Consider the following 15,535-nt stretch of genomic DNA (forward strand, 5'->3'; position numbering starts at 1 on the left):
TTCCCAGTGCCTTTCTCCCACTGGTTTTTTTTTCTTGTTTTTGTTGTTGTTGTTGTGGGGCTTGAACTCTAGGCCTGGGCACTGTCCTCCCTCAGCTCAAGGCTAGTGCTCTACCACTTAAACCACAACTCCACTTCCGTTTTTTTTTTTTTTTGTGGTGCTGAGGAATCAAGCACTCTACCACTGAGCCACCTTTCCAGCCCCTCTCCCACTTTTTAATATTTCAGAATCCTGTGAGAAAAGATGATGATTTAAAAATGATCTTCCTCGCCAGGGTTAAAGTTGTTGATCACATTGAAATCAGTGATAGAAGTATTTTCTATACTATATTTTTCTCGGTGACTTTCTCTCTCCTCATGTAAATTAAGATATACTCTAGCAAGCTATGAAGTAAAAGCAGTGAAACAGAAGCAGGCAGAATGTGTGCTCTTAGCGTTCTCCTCCTGGCTTATCGCAAAAGAGTTCCAGTAATGCTAATGCGATGCATTTAAAACCGCTTCACTGCCTGCTTTCCTGTCATCTCACGTTGGTGAGGTGTTACTGTGTAAATATTTTCTCCGTGTTGGCCTGGCCTGCTGTCATGTGTGGGCATCTTCGGGGTGGCTGTCTGCTGTGGCCTGGATATCCATGTGGCTCTGTGTCCTGGATATTCCAGTGTGGGGTCAAGGTGGGGTCAAGGCCAGCAGCTTCCCTCCGAGGGCCTCTCCTAGTGGTCGGGCTACGTCAAAACTCCAGACATGCCTGAAAGTTCATTGTCAGGCATAGTTCAAAATGATGTGGTCCAAACAGGTAAAACAAGACAGAATAACTGTAGCAAGAAGAGCACCAAAACACCAACATGCCTTTCGTTCGTTTACAAGTTTGCTGTTCTCCAAGTGTAGTGCGTATAAAGTACTATAGTAGACACACTGTGAAATTTCCCCCAATGACCCTGGTCACTGTTCAAGCACGGATGACTAGGAGGTGGCGAGGCTGTGACCCCTGCTGCTCCTTCAGCTCTCTCCTCCAGCACTCTCCCTGAGCGAAGTCGCACGGGGAAGCAGACTCCCAGCTGCTTAACTCTTGGTGGAGACCTAGCTTCCCCTAAAGTATAATTGTCTGCCTCTGAAAGGGTGCTGTGTGTCCCTTAGCTCTGTATAGAGCTCACTTTTTTAACCTTCAGCAACACAAGCATGGCTCCCACGCTCCTCACCTCCTCCCCACCCAGGAAAAAGGCTATGTGAGTTGACAGGCATCCTTGGGTCCTGGAAGATTTCCCCTGCAATTTTTACCCAATGGCCAGGTGTTCTCTAATGCTCTGACTGAGGTACATGGTGCACGCCCGCCATGTTTTCAGTGGACACAGCTTCCCACAACAAGTGGTGAAGTGGGAGCGGAGAACACATCTCCAGCGCATCAGCTGCAGGTCCTGTGAGGACATGAGGGAAGTATATTTGGCCACAGCATCTGACGGCCCTGGAGGCAATGCTAGAATACAAATAAAGGCCGGCAATCCGCACTAATAAGAATGCGCCGAGCAATTTAATAATTCTGCAGGAAAAAAAAATTGCACTTCTTCAGTAATTGAGGCTGGCTAGACTTCCCAAATTAGATGAACATATTTCTTGCCATGCAAAAGAAAAATAATTATAGCCTTAAAGAATTCTGCAGGCTAATATAAAACAGTAACCCCATCCACAGATTTAAGGCCGGCGTTCTACGTGAGGGCTGACTTTCTCTTCTATGACTCTCTGGAAGGAAAGTGAATGATCGAGAGGACTGAGTCACATTGGTTTAAGTTCTCCTTTCTTGATACTCTGGCTTGATCTCATTCTACTACAGACTAGCTCATTTAGCAATAGTGTGGAAATTTTAAATAAAATAGTTTGGCTGTTTGCGTCAAATAACAGTCAGTTTTCTCTGATGGCCACTTGTCTTGGATTGATGCAGTCAGTAGTAGCACGTATTTATAGTGTTGCTTTATGTCAAGAAACCAAATGGGTATTTCAACAAAAAGCTTACACACACACACACACACACATGCACACGCATACACACAAACACATACACACAGTTTCCTTATGAATCTGGTGTCTTAGTCTCCTCATCCTATTGAAAATCCCCATAGCTAGGTTGTAATCACTTCTTAATTTAACAATTATAGAAATTCATAAAATCTGAGTTAATGTCTTGGGTGTTGTTGATAGTCTCCTTGCTGTTGTTCCTGAGGCTTTTAGAGCAAAGCTTTAGGAATAATTTTGAGGTTGACTTTTTTCACTGAGGAATTCTCTTTATTTTTTAATTTGAGCTAAAACTGCAGTGATTTCGAGGACATGCAGTGAAGCACTAACACACAAGTGTAGTAAGTGTGTTAGTTCACTTTTGGTAGATTCCTCTCCCAGTGAATCGGTATTTGGGAAGCAGACAGTGGAGGTGTGGTACAGCGTGTGCATGTGTGCGTGTGTGTGTGTGTCTGTGTGTCTGTGTGTCTGTGTGTCTGTGTAGGTAACCAATGGAAACTCCTGCAGGAGAGCTGAGTCTTGTAGTGTGTGTGTGTGTGCAGAGTGTCAGGTCTCTTCAAGGATCCTTTGTACTTCTAGTGATTTGTCTTAGCTCTCTGCTCGGGCACCTACCTTTACTGTTGCCCCCACCATCTCCCACCTCCTGTGTGAAGGCTCGGTACACTTACTGTGTACCAGATCCAAGGGGAACGAGCACCAGCCAGCACTCCAGGTTTCAGGGTTGCGTGGGTTTCTAATCAATGTGTAATCAATAGTCAGCAGTGTACTCTTTGACTGTTACTTGATGCGAACAGCAAAACTATTTTATTTATTAATAAATGAGCTAGTCTGTAGTAGAATGAGATCAAGCCAGAATATCAGGAAAGGAGAACTTAAACCAATGTAACTCAGTCCTCCTGTGTGTGTGCGTGCATGTGTGTGTGTGTGTGTGTGTGTGTGTGTGTGTGTGTGCGCGCGCATGTGCACATGCATAATTATTTACCTTCAAGTGATTTCACCAAGTGGTTTTCGCTTCTTCTGCATGGTTGTTTCAAAGGCTAGAATCTAACCATCCACTTAGTAAATTATTCTTACAAAAGTAGACTGGCCTAAAAGGTGCATGAAACCAAGTTAACCTGGGCAGGTTAGCTCAGTCAAAACTTTCAAGACTGGAAAATACTCGATGTGAAGGTCTGAAAATAGAATAATGAAACTCATGAAAAATTGATGGGATGGGGAGGGTGAGAAAGAGCCACAGGAAGGGCAGATTAGAGCAAAGCAAATAATATGCATGCAGAAAGATATCCCTGCACAACTCTTTAACCAACTGCTGTGTGCTTCGGGATCCGTTTAAAGACTGAATCAGGAATATGGCTCCATGGTGGAGCACGCAGGAAGCCCTGTGGGATTTGGGTTCTTTTCACCACCAATAAGTAGCAAATTAATTTGTGGGAGGAGAAGGGAGGGGAGGAAAGAGCAGGGAAAGGAGGGGAGGGGAGAGGAAGTTCACACACTAACCTTGCCTAAGGGTAAGGGCCACCACAGCATCTCAGGTCCTTAGAACATCCACCTTTGGGTGCTGGGCCTTGTAGCTTCTTGAGCCTCCCTTAGGTAGGGGCTCATCATCACATCATCTCTCCAAGGATAAAGATCACGGGGTTTGCACATCGGATGAGAAATGCTTGGAGAACAGTTGCCACCACATGTTTTCTCAGAATGTGTGTGACACAGCCTTGCATACCCGATACACACCACCTAACTGTTCCTGGCCTGGAGCATTTTGTACCCATGGAGTCGTGCTGCATGCCTGAGGTGACTTGTACTGACTCCACATGAGACTAGGTGGGATTGTGTGTGGAGTGTATTGGTCTCAACACTGTGGAATAGAGGCCCAGAAGCATGGCCCTTCAACTGGCATGTTTATGCCATCTCCACAGGAACACTCCAGGAACCTCAGGGAAGAATTTGTAATATCCCTCGGAGTTCTCTGAGCCTGAAATAAGTCAAGAAATTTAACCCAAATGGTAGATGAGCGGACAAAAAAGCAAAGGAAAAAAAAAACTCCCAGAAATTGCATAGCTTTTGCCTACTATTGTGATCTCAAATTTGGAGGCTAATTTCCCCGACAAACATTTGAGCATGTGATGTGTTTAGCATCACTTGAAAGTTCTAGGTGAAATCTCACTCTTTCTTTTCCTCCATCGGTCAATAATTTGATAAGTGCCTACAACAAATTCACTAAAGATCAAGGCATATCAACCATTTTAAACACAAATCTGGAAACAAACAAAGTATTAGGAATCCAGTGTGTATAAATGATTCTAATTAAAACCAAGCATTTTACTTTGTTATTACATCCACGTTTCTCCCTTACAAAACTATATTGAAATGAGTAAGAAGATTTAAGCTCTCTAGTGAGAATTACAAAATAAAAAGATATTTTCAGGAATGACAAGGATCTAAAACTCTAAAAATCCTCTCTTAAGTATTGTTTCTTTTAAAAGACAATTTGTACATTACCTTATTAATGATAACAAAAGCACTCAATCCTTAATAACTTTATCTACATTATTAATTTTCAGATTCCTCATAAAAATACCTGCTATATATTTAAGAGAAAATGAATTTTTTTTAATTTTAGGATTTTTTCATTTGTCATTACATATTTACAGAAATATCTTTTCCTAAGTGCCTATTAAATTTTTTTTTTTTTTTGGGTCCGGTTGTGGGGCCTGACCTCTGGGCCTGAGCGCTGTCCCTCAGCTCTTCAGCTCAAGGCTAGTGCTCTACCACTTGAGCCACAGCACCACTTCCGGCTTTTTTTCTTTTTGCTTATGTGGTGCTGAGGAATCAAACCCAGGGCCTCAGGCATGCAAGGCAAGCACTCTGCCACTGAGCCACCTTCCCAGCCCCGTGCCTATTAAATTTTATCTAGTTCTGTCTTTTAATCTATTAAGATAATCATCACATTCTCCTATTCGTTCCTCGCTATTACACTGATTTATATTTTTAATGTTACATTTTGTTTGTAGTATAAACTCTGGTCATGATACACTAGACTTTACTTTGCATTATTTTAATTAGTAAGATGATATTCTAATTGTTTTCTTTGGATATGATGCTTTGCTCTCAAATTTCTATTAAGGAGCATATGGAATAGCATATATTTTGGTTGTTTTCCTTCTCCTTAAACATTTTTTTTTATTTTGGGTCCAGTCATGGGGCCTGAACTCTGGGCCTGGGTGCTGTCCCTCAGCTCTTCAGCTCAAGGCTAGCGCCCTACCACTTGAGCCACAGCGCCACTTCTGGCTTTTTGCTTTTTGCTTATGTGGTGCTGAGGAATCGAACCCAGGGCCTCTGGCATGCAAGGCAAGCGCTCTACCACTGAGCCACCTTCCCAGCCCTCCTTAAACATTTTTTACTTAAGTATAAACATTCCTTTAGAGTCTGGTGAAATCTCCAGCACAGAAGATCACAAAGCCAGGGTCCTTTCTTAGTTATCATTATATCTTGGGTGACATTTCTTTCTGAGACAAGGGTTAAATTTTACTACTAATGTGAGAGAATCCAAAAACTTTCAATTGAAGTAAATAAGACTGTAACTCAAAACTTAAACAATTATCTGGGTCTATGGCTCAAGAGGTAGCATTAAAGTTTGACCCAGGGTTCAATCCTTAGTATCATAAAGAAAACAGTATTTTCAAAACGCAATTCTTTTTGTTTTGCCTTTTCTCATTTTTATGTCATTTTTTCTAATTTCTTCAATTTTCTTGTATCTTTATTTATGCTTTCTTTGAACTTTGCTTTCCTGTGATCTGAATTTCAGACTTGAATGTCCTATTCTCCATAGGTTTCCTTGCCCTGATCCACACAGTACTCTCTCATTACCTCTAGACTCATCCAGAATTCTCAGATGTAGTGCTTCTTTTGTTGTTTAATTCTAAATATTTGTCTTCCTGTTGTTTCAGAGATAAAAGAACAGCAGTTTCTAAAATAAAAGCAAATCAGATATACTATGGTTTCCCCTCCTTTATCCAAACTAAGGAATATTTTTCCATTAAATAATGAGGTTTGTTTGATTCTTCACAATATAGTATGAGTGACTTCTATTTCTGTGTACATTTATTTAAATCATGCTGCTTATTTCCATGACAACCAAAACTATGCCACTTAGCAAATATCTGAGACAAAACCTGCTTTCTAAATAATTTTCCTTCTGTTCCATTTCCTTACCAAAGTACTTGTATGTGTTATAATGATTTCCTAAAGAGCTAAAACCCTTTTCTCTGTAATTGCCCATTTGTTTTTCATTATTTTGCATGATCCAATTTTATTTTCAAATAGAAGAATCCAGAGAAGTAAAAAAAAAAGGATTTTGCCAAACCATCATGGACATTGTAACACACACACACACACACACACACACACACACACACACACACACACACACACACACACAAATTACAATTACCAGATAATCAACACAAAATCATGGTTAAAATGTGACAATATCATTGTAAAAATTTCCAGCCACTGTGGACAAAACAGTGGTTAAACTTAAACATTAATCATAACATTTGTGAAAAAATATTTCAGAAATGGTGTGACTTCTTAATCAGGAAGGGATGTTATACTTTTGCCATAATTACATGCTTTTAAGAGAGAGAGAGAGAGAGAGGGAGAGGGAGAGGAAAAAAACAGGTTTATCATCTCTATGCGACTATGGCATTTTAGTATTTTTTTTGTTTTGAGATATAAGTGATAGAAGCCAGGCAGGCCTTCACTATGCCAGGTGAGCATAGGGCTACACTGTGCCCTAACCATGTCCCTGCAGACCTCCCCTGTGCCCTAACCACGCCCTCCCCAGCCTTCCCTTGCTCTAACCACGCCCCCCGCAGGGCCTCCCCTGTGCCGCACCAGCTACACCCCCGTTCCTTTTGCCTTTAGCTTCTTGTTCAGAGATATTCTGACTAGAACAATAATCCTCCTGTCCCAGCCTCTCTAATAACTAGGATTATAGGAACATGCCACTATACTTGCTGTATCTCTCTCTCTGTCTCTCTGTCTCTCTGTCTCTGTCTCTCTGTCTCTGTCTCTCTGTCTCTGTCTCTGTGTCTCTCTCTTTTTAAGGATGATCAAAGAGCCTCAGCAAAATGCCCAAGTTAGGTAGTGATTTAGAAGACTGGCCTCCTTTTAGGACCTGTATTCTCTGGCTCTTTCTTGAGCCTGCTGGGGAGGTGGCAACACTTGGGTCCCTCAGCTGGGTGCTTGGTTCCCACATGGTATGGGGAACATCGGGCCTCAGCCTGGTGCCTGCTGACATTGTGTCTCCCTGAAAGAAGCCCAGGAAGTCCCTGCCTGTGTCACGGACGTGTTCAGTGGGCATTCTAGCTGAGGATGACAACATTGTGCCACTGCCTTCGGCTTTGATCTCACCACACGCTGTCACTAGAAGTACGTCCTCTGGGCCTGGTGTTTCACATGCAGGTAGGAAAACTGGTGAAGGCCCCACTACAGTGGTCATCCACCCTGGGCGTGGCTCACACTGAGCTGCCTGTGTGGACACAGACGTGTGACTCAGGTTATCGGGTGTTCTGGCCTCTGTGGGCCACGGGTCACTGATTTTCACAACTGCCCCGTGGACTGGTTACACTTACATGGGAAGAAAATGGTTAAGCAGCACTCAGTTTCACAAGTGAGGGGAGAAATTTTGAGATGTCTCGCTGCCCCTCGCTCACCATGGGCCATCAGAACCTCAGACCCTAGGATAAAGAGGACCTTCGTGTTCCCATAGTTATGTTAAATCACAAGGGTATTCAGAAGTGCTCCTGGAAAACACTCAGTAAGCACCATTTTGGGGGGAAGAGTAACGGAGCTGCTGGCCAAAGGGCAGTGAATATGTGTGTGAAGAAGTGGAAGGAGACATTGTCCAGTGAATATCACAGAGAATATCAAGACCTAACGCATAAGGGTAGTGGCTTTCCGCGCAGTTGGGAGGAAAGAGGAAAGGGAATCTACATGACAGGAGGGGTAGGTTGATTAATGTATCTATAAAATCCTATTGCCTACATGAAATACCATAAAATTTACCTTTGAACTCAGTGTAACACAGAGAAGGAAGGTTTCGATTGGAAGAGGATTGCCACCAAGGAGAAAGGACTGTGCAAAAAGAACATATGTAAAAAGCTGTGCAGCTGCCTTACCGCAGCCCACATCGAGTGTAGACACCGTGTAGATGTCCCATTCTGTGCTACGGTGTGTGTGTGGAGGGCAGGATCCATCTTTTCTGAGTGCGGTGGCTCAGCCGGGGTCTGTGTTAATGAAGTCATTAGCAAGCACGAGACCTGGATCCCTATTCTGAGCTGATCAGTTAACATTAATGAAATCTTAAGGAAAACATTTCTATCTTGTGAATCTTAATTTTCTCCACTCCTAAAACTGTGCTCCTCTCAGCCCATCTGTGTGCATACAGAGGCTCAGCCAACGCGTCTCTCCGGCTTGTTTATTTCAAGACCTGTGAGTACAGGATTGTGAGTCAGGGTGATTTTGGAAATGCATCTCGGGTCGTCAGACCATCTGTGCATCAAGCACCCAGGGTGCAGGTGATTTCCTGATCAGAGCAGCTGAATTGAAACCGATTCCGTATATACTTTTCCAACTGAATGGGAAAAAAAATTCAACCTTTTTCAGTGATATTGTCTACCAAATTGCCAGGAATTGGTGATGTTTCTGTTGAAAATGTTCAAAGTGTTCAAGGCCTGAAACTAAATCTAAACCCTAAAGGTAGATTGTCATTATCTAGTGGGTTTGAACGTGGAATAAATCCTGCACACAGCATAATACTGAGATCATTGACCATATTGATAATGTTGATATCTAGACACCGAGCAACTGTCACAGATTGGCTCTCATCCTTTGCTACCTCTCTTTCAGCCTTCCTTCCTCATCTTTTTTTCTTGCCATGCCTCTCTCCATCTGAGGTACACATCAGAGCCAGGGTCGCCTGAGTGGAGTGGAGCTAGCTCAGTGTTTCTGGAGTGCCATGCTCATGCGATGACGTTAGCGTGGTCAGTGTGCCCGGAGAGGCTCCCTGGCACAGGTGGGAAGCAGTCTCTGTGCAGGCAGGGGCCAGACTCTGTGCGAGGTGCTCTGCAGCCACACCTAACACAGCAGGGGGCTCCGGGAGTTAGTAGCCCAGAATTCTGGGGGACACTTGAGATTCTCAACTCACTCAGGGACACCGGGACTCTGGGCCCTCCATGTCCCCGTAGGATGACAAGTACTACACTTGGAAACCTGCATAACACTCACACTTCCAAACTGCGAATGATGCTTCTGGGATCATTGCTCCCTGACTCGTGTGAGAGGTAGCAGGGGCCGGGGGAACATGCCCCCCGCTCTTGTGGTGAGTCTCCTGGGTGTGTGGCCACAGCTGTCACGCTCCTAGAAGAGAACAGTCCCTGCCACTGCCTGCATGATGTCCCTCTGTCTCCCAGAAGCCCGGGCCCCAAACCAGATGTACATACTTGGGTTCTGTGCCCTTTGATTTTTTTTCCTGTTTGGTGCAGAGAATTTCCTGATTGACCCCAGTTCATGAGCAGCAGGATTTCTGAAAGCCAAGTAGAAAGTGAAATGCAGAGCAACCTCTGAGCTCAATCTCCTTCCTGCCCTATCCCATGTTCTCTCAGGGCATGCATCGCTCTCTGGTATGGAATCTGCCAGACTGTGTGTGCCAGAGCGACCTCACTCAAAGCCCTAAGTCCCCGTGCTGCGTGCTGTAAGACAGCCACGTACAGGCAGATACAGAGTATGCAACAGAGAAGGCATCCGCTTGATAGAAGACTTGTATCAGTATTTTCACAAATGAGGAACATAACTAAACACATCTCAGCACAGCTCACGGGGAGGTAGAGGTAGGAGGACCGTGATCTGAGGCCAGCTGTGGCAAAAGCAAGGCCTATTTTAAGGAAAAAACACTCTACCTGAAAAACAAACTAAAAACCATAAAGGACCAGGGTGTGGTTCAGGTCGCAGAAGTGCTTGTCTAGCAAAAATCAGGTCCTGCATTCACCCTACCTTGAGTTCCTTCCCCTTAAATAAGCCACAGAAGTCCTGCATCTTCACGCCAGCCTTAATGTCCCTCCTGTGAAGGCCACCTCGGTCAGCACGATGCAGGACAAAGCTGCTATGAGGCCCACAGACCCCTGGGCGACACCAGCTCAGAGAAGGCGTGGAGAAAACACAGCTCATTTTCAACGGCCTGGGTTTTGTTTTGTTTTGTTTTGTTTTCTACTGCTGTGTGTGTCCTAAGACACGGGTGCTCCCAGGGGGTGCTGCAGGCTTTTGAAAACCCACCACTGCCTCTTCCAGGGCTGGCCTTTCCAGTTGTAAGCCAGCCTGTCATCTGGGCCTCTCCCCTAGCCAGTCAGACACCTGCAGGGCCAGGGTGTGGGAGCCACTTCCTGGTCGCTCTGCTGGAAGGAAGAAGCCATTGCTCTGATGGCTTCCCCAAGACACGAGTCCGCTTTCAAAGTGTGCACAGATACAGGACAGGCACAGATCAGCATTGTCTGTGAAAAGAGCAACAGGAGAGATGACGGGGTAATTGTGCAGAACATCTTGTTTGTAATTTCCTTTTTCCAGCTGATATCTCTCTGTTCACACAGGCTGCTGGAGTAGCTGGGGGTGAGGAGGGGAGGAGGGGAGACAGGGGGCGTCTCTGAAGGTCCCCTATCCACACAGCATGCTTGATTCCGTGCTGGAAAATCAAAGACAAGGTTTGAAATGTATTAGAAGTAAATAATCCAGCAGAACCAGAATCCCTGGTGTCTCCCTGGGGCCTTCTCACCATTATCCCTCTGTGAGTCCAGTTCCCAAAGGGAAGAAGTAAGGAGTGCAAGGATGCTCAGGTCTGGAATGCATTGATAAAACTTCTTATCCAGCCTGGGTTCATTCATACTGCATTGTGTGCAGCCAGAGAGCTGGGTCCCATAAGGCAGCCAAATGGGTTTTAGGCCACGCGGGACCCTAGTGTTTCCTAAGCCAGCTAAACTTTCAGAGAGGCTCCGAGGAAGTGCCATTTCCTGGGGTGATGGGAGACAGTGCTGGCCTCTCCCTGCTCCTGAAGGCTCAACGCAGTAGAGTATGTCCAGGCCGTGGGCAGATCATCCCCTCCGGAGCCGCCTAGACCTATGCACGTGGTCAAAGCAGACCCAGGACTTGCTGGTCCACATTTTATCTGATCTAATAAAAGTGTTTGAAGCTAGGGAAAACCTGGCAGTTTTGTTTTTGTTTTGTTTCACTTGAACCAGCAAAGCTCTCAGGATTAGAAGCTAAGGCAGAAACTTGGAGTAAGATGGACCGACCCATCAAGGTGCTGGTTTTGCCAGAAGGATGGATTTCTCATGGTCATAGGGCCTTGGCATTCCTCCCTGAGAAACTGTCAGCACCGAGTGTGTCGGGAGTCAAGCTACCAGGAAAGGATGCCCACAGTGCTGGCTCATGGGCAGCTCAGTCCTCCTTTGGGCTGTTGGTCCCAATCACTGTCTTGCCCCAGGGGCTGGGTCCACAGATACCAGCTTCACTCAGTGGCAAGTGATGGGAACAGAGCTCACAACTCAATACATTCCCCCTACAGCAATTGCCAAAGTCCAATGCTTTAAACTAGTGTTGAATTTTCTACCTGACAGTGGCTTTTTCATTCTCACCTGCTTTTGTAAAAAACATTTCTTCTGTAACTAAATATTTTTTGTAATTGAATGAAATAGGAGAGAAACAATCTCACAGGAGGAGAGCCTTTTCAACCCAATGCATGCTGCTCCAAGTGACTGGGTCAGATTCTTAGCATGCGTCCACCCACTGCTCCCTGTGCCTGGACCTCTCTACGTCAGTGCTACACTGCCGTCCTAGAGAAGGGAGAGGTACAGGAAGGGACTCGGTATCACCGCTCTTGATTACCTTTTCTTTAAAGTCAATCAGAGCATGTTTCTCCATGATGCCCAGGTCGAGTGGGGACTGAGAAGACATTCAGATAGGAGCGCCCATGGACCATTCCCAACTCCACAGCCTTTCACTGTTAAATGCAGGGTTTAAAGCTAGGTTTAGAGAAAGAAGAGATAAGATGATTCTAGTAATCCTTAAACAATGAATTACCTTGTAAGCTCATTGTTCTGTGACTATCCCTTAGCATGGGCTTCATTTCTCTTGGGCTATAGAGTTATTTTAATATGGTAGAAATCACACAGTGATTCTAATGGTAGAGATTTGTTCTGGGATTTTGTGTTTTAGCTGTGAACATTTGATCATAAACATTTCTCGTGTTTTCATCTTGTCTTCACGGACATCAATGGAATATTTGTTGTTTATAAAAAATGTGTCTAAATGGAAACCTTAGAAGACAGGGAAGAGTAAAACATAATGAGTAAATAAAAACTAAAGAAAGTAAATACAGAGTAAAGTAAGTATAAAGTAAAAATAAAGAGTAAATTAAATGTTTATGTTTTCTTTTCTTGGGCCTGCTCTGTTTCTTTCCAGGTCTTCTGTGGTTGGGGTGTATAACCCTAGCTTTGTAATTGGGTTATTCTTCAGACAGAATTTATATGTTGTTCTCTGCTAACTTGACAGTTTCATTAAATTAATCCATCATGTGATGCATGCTGCTTAATTAATTGTCTCTAATGTAGCATATTTGTCATCCTTCTTTGTTGTTGTTACTGTAATGAAGATCACAGTGAGCGCGGGTGTTTGTAACTTCTTAACAGTGTTGGGATTACACAGTTTTCTTAGAAGATTCCTGTATGCAGAAATACTGGTCCCAGGGCAGGAATACTGCAAATTGTTATCACATACAAACAGTTTTTGAGGAAGACTGAATTACCAAAGTACATAGAGGAAAGGGAAAGTGTCTTTCTCATCCTAATTATATCTCTTGGCAACTTTAATGTTTTTGACATTTTTAATAGGCCTCAACCATTTACCACTTGTGTGCACGTACACATACGTGTGTGTGTGTGTGTGTGTGTGTGTGTGTGTGTGTGTGTGCAGGTCCTGGGGCCTGAACTTAGGACCTGGGCACTATCTCCAATGCTTTTGCCCAGGGCTAGGATTCTTCTGCTTGAACTATACCTCCACTTGCAGTGAATTGCTGGTGAATTAGGGATAAGAGTCTCACAGACTTGCCTGCCGTGGCTTTGTAGACCCTCAGCATCTTGAATCAGCTAGAATTGTAGACACAGGTCACCAGGCAACCAGCTGAGCCATTCTTGTTACATAGAGAATTTGTGGACCAACCATTTTTATTTTTCAAGACCATTTTTGCCTTGTCTAGGGGTTTCATTTGTATTACTTCTACTTCTAACCATGGCAAAGCAGACAAATTTTACTTTATTTTTTATGTGTAATGAAACTATAGCTTAGAAAAGTCAAGTAACTTTCCCAAAGTTATCCAAAAATGTTTGAACCAGGATTTCAACCCAAGACCGAATAACACAACAGCTGAGATGCTTCATCCCCTAGCTCCAGGAAGGGGCATGAGGCAAATCATGGAAGGAAAAAGCACATGCACACATGTGTGTACACACAGTCACATGTGTGTGCACACACAATTCACTCTCATACACGAGCACATCACACTCACACTCCTGAACAAACATTCTCTTCCACACCTGCATCCACACACTCACACAAACTCAACCCCCCACACACACACAAAAAATACACTTTTTTACATATGTGCATGCCCAAGCAGAAGAAATAGACAAAATCACCTTGCAGCCCAGCACCTTGCTGGACATATTTCTTGGTGCATGCTATTGATATGACAGGACAGAGAATATAGTTGATAGTTGCAGAAGCATGGAGGACTATAGCAGTCGGTTATTATAAAGAACCTGTCAAAGTAAGTGAGAGGACATTATCAAACCATGCCTACTTCTAACTATGCTTACTTTTATTCATTCTGCAAGAGCAGCGTGGTTCCTAACGTGTTTCAAAATCCCATTTGAAGCCTTGTTTTCCTCATAGTCTTTATTCTAACTTTGAGCTCTCAAAGTTATGTCAAGTTTATCGGACAGACAAGTGACACAAAGCCACCTTTGTTTTCTTCTTCCAAAAAGGAAGTGACACACATGGAATGATTGATTCACGGCTTCGTGTACCTTGATGTGTGAAGTTCGGAGCAAGGGCTTTTAGAACTGCCCTTCCTCATTATGAAGCTCATACATGGACAGGGAGTCTAGCCGAATCTCACAGGATTAACACTGTGTTCTACAGGTAGCACCTGCCTTGGGAATGGATGTAGAATAGACCCTATGCCATTATGAATCTGTACTGTTTATGAGGAACAAAATACAGATGTAGCAGAAGAGCTGCTGCAATTTGGTTCCATGATTTAGACAAAACAAGTCAGGAGGAAATAACAGAAATCCAGCTGCCAACACAAAAATGGGCATTGACCCTCAAGAGCTGTCGTAACCACCACACAGTGTATCCGTGGCCAGGAGCCAGGTGCAGAATCCCGGACATTCGCAGTCAGTGCCTAGGAGAGACGGTGTCTGCTCTGGGTGCCAGAAGTCCGGGCTGGCTGAGTGTTCTCTGCAAAAAACAGCACACACCCTGTGCCAGCCCCTGGCCCCTGTGTCTGCTGGTGGGCAATCCTAATCACACCTCTGTCGAGATCTTTCTCCTCTCCTCTCCTCTGGTACACTGTGCTCTCAGACTAGAACTGATCCTGCAGCAAATTCCAAAAGTACAGTTCACAGCGAACAGCTGGGTCCCCTTCCCTTCTCCTTCTGTCTCTTTCTCCTTCTTCTTCCATACACATCCCATTCTGGAGATGACAGCAGAGTGTTTGAGCTGGCAGTGTGACCCGGGAAGGAGCATGCTGGGGCTGTGTGGTGCTCTGCCTCACCTTGGCTTGGCCATGCACTTCTTCATCGCTCTGTCAGGGCACCGGCAGTGGCCGGGGAGAGAGAACCGCTGGATGTGCAGAGTCTCGTGCCCTGGGGACAGCCAGTAGAGATCGAGACAGGCATAGGGACACCTTCAGAGGAATGCGTCTTAAACCATCACATGCGGTTACATTTTTAAATCAGAAAAGCATCCTGTTTGTATTCAAGCAAATGTGAGTGTGTCAATACCGTAAACCCTGTATGTGCTAACTCTTGGGGATCTCCACCAGGCTTCAAGGCGTTTTTAGTGAAAACTTGGCAGCCACGCGGTATGTTCTTGGATCGTCTGAGCAGAATGGCAATGCGGAGGGCTTACGCGTGCTCACAAGCCCACTCTGTTGTTTTCCTCTAGCACACACACCTTGGATATCGGAATACTGGATATCTTTGGTTTTGAAGAATTCCAAAAGAATGAATTTGAACAAGTAAGTAGACTTTTGTTTGACACCTTGTGAATTTGAATTGCCCTTTTCAACTTACTTCTTTCTTAATTCTATCACTGTCCTTACCTTCAATGCATACTTTTGTGTTGTAAAAGTAATATACCTGGTTTGTTGACAGAGCCCTTTTCTATGCTTGGATGTTCAGAGACACTGGTTTTAAACAACA

At 44.3% G+C, this 15,535-nt stretch overlaps 1 protein-coding gene across 1 annotated transcript in view; it reads left to right on the forward strand.

Moving 5' to 3' along the window:
* The window catches only part of Myo16 (myosin XVI), a 269,234-nt gene that overhangs the window by 122,295 nt on the left and 131,404 nt on the right, over positions 1 to 15,535 (forward strand). The window contains exon 20 of the mRNA XM_042697004.1: positions 15,279 to 15,351. Coding sequence (XP_042552938.1) covers positions 15,279 to 15,351 — 73 coding nt within the window. The remainder of the gene's footprint in view (positions 1 to 15,278; positions 15,352 to 15,535) is intronic.

Source organism: Dipodomys spectabilis, unplaced genomic scaffold, assembly GCF_019054845.1.
Source record: "Dipodomys spectabilis isolate Male_0828 unplaced genomic scaffold, ASM1905484v1 ptg000215l, whole genome shotgun sequence".
NCBI classification, from domain to species: domain Eukaryota; kingdom Metazoa; phylum Chordata; class Mammalia; order Rodentia; family Heteromyidae; genus Dipodomys; species Dipodomys spectabilis.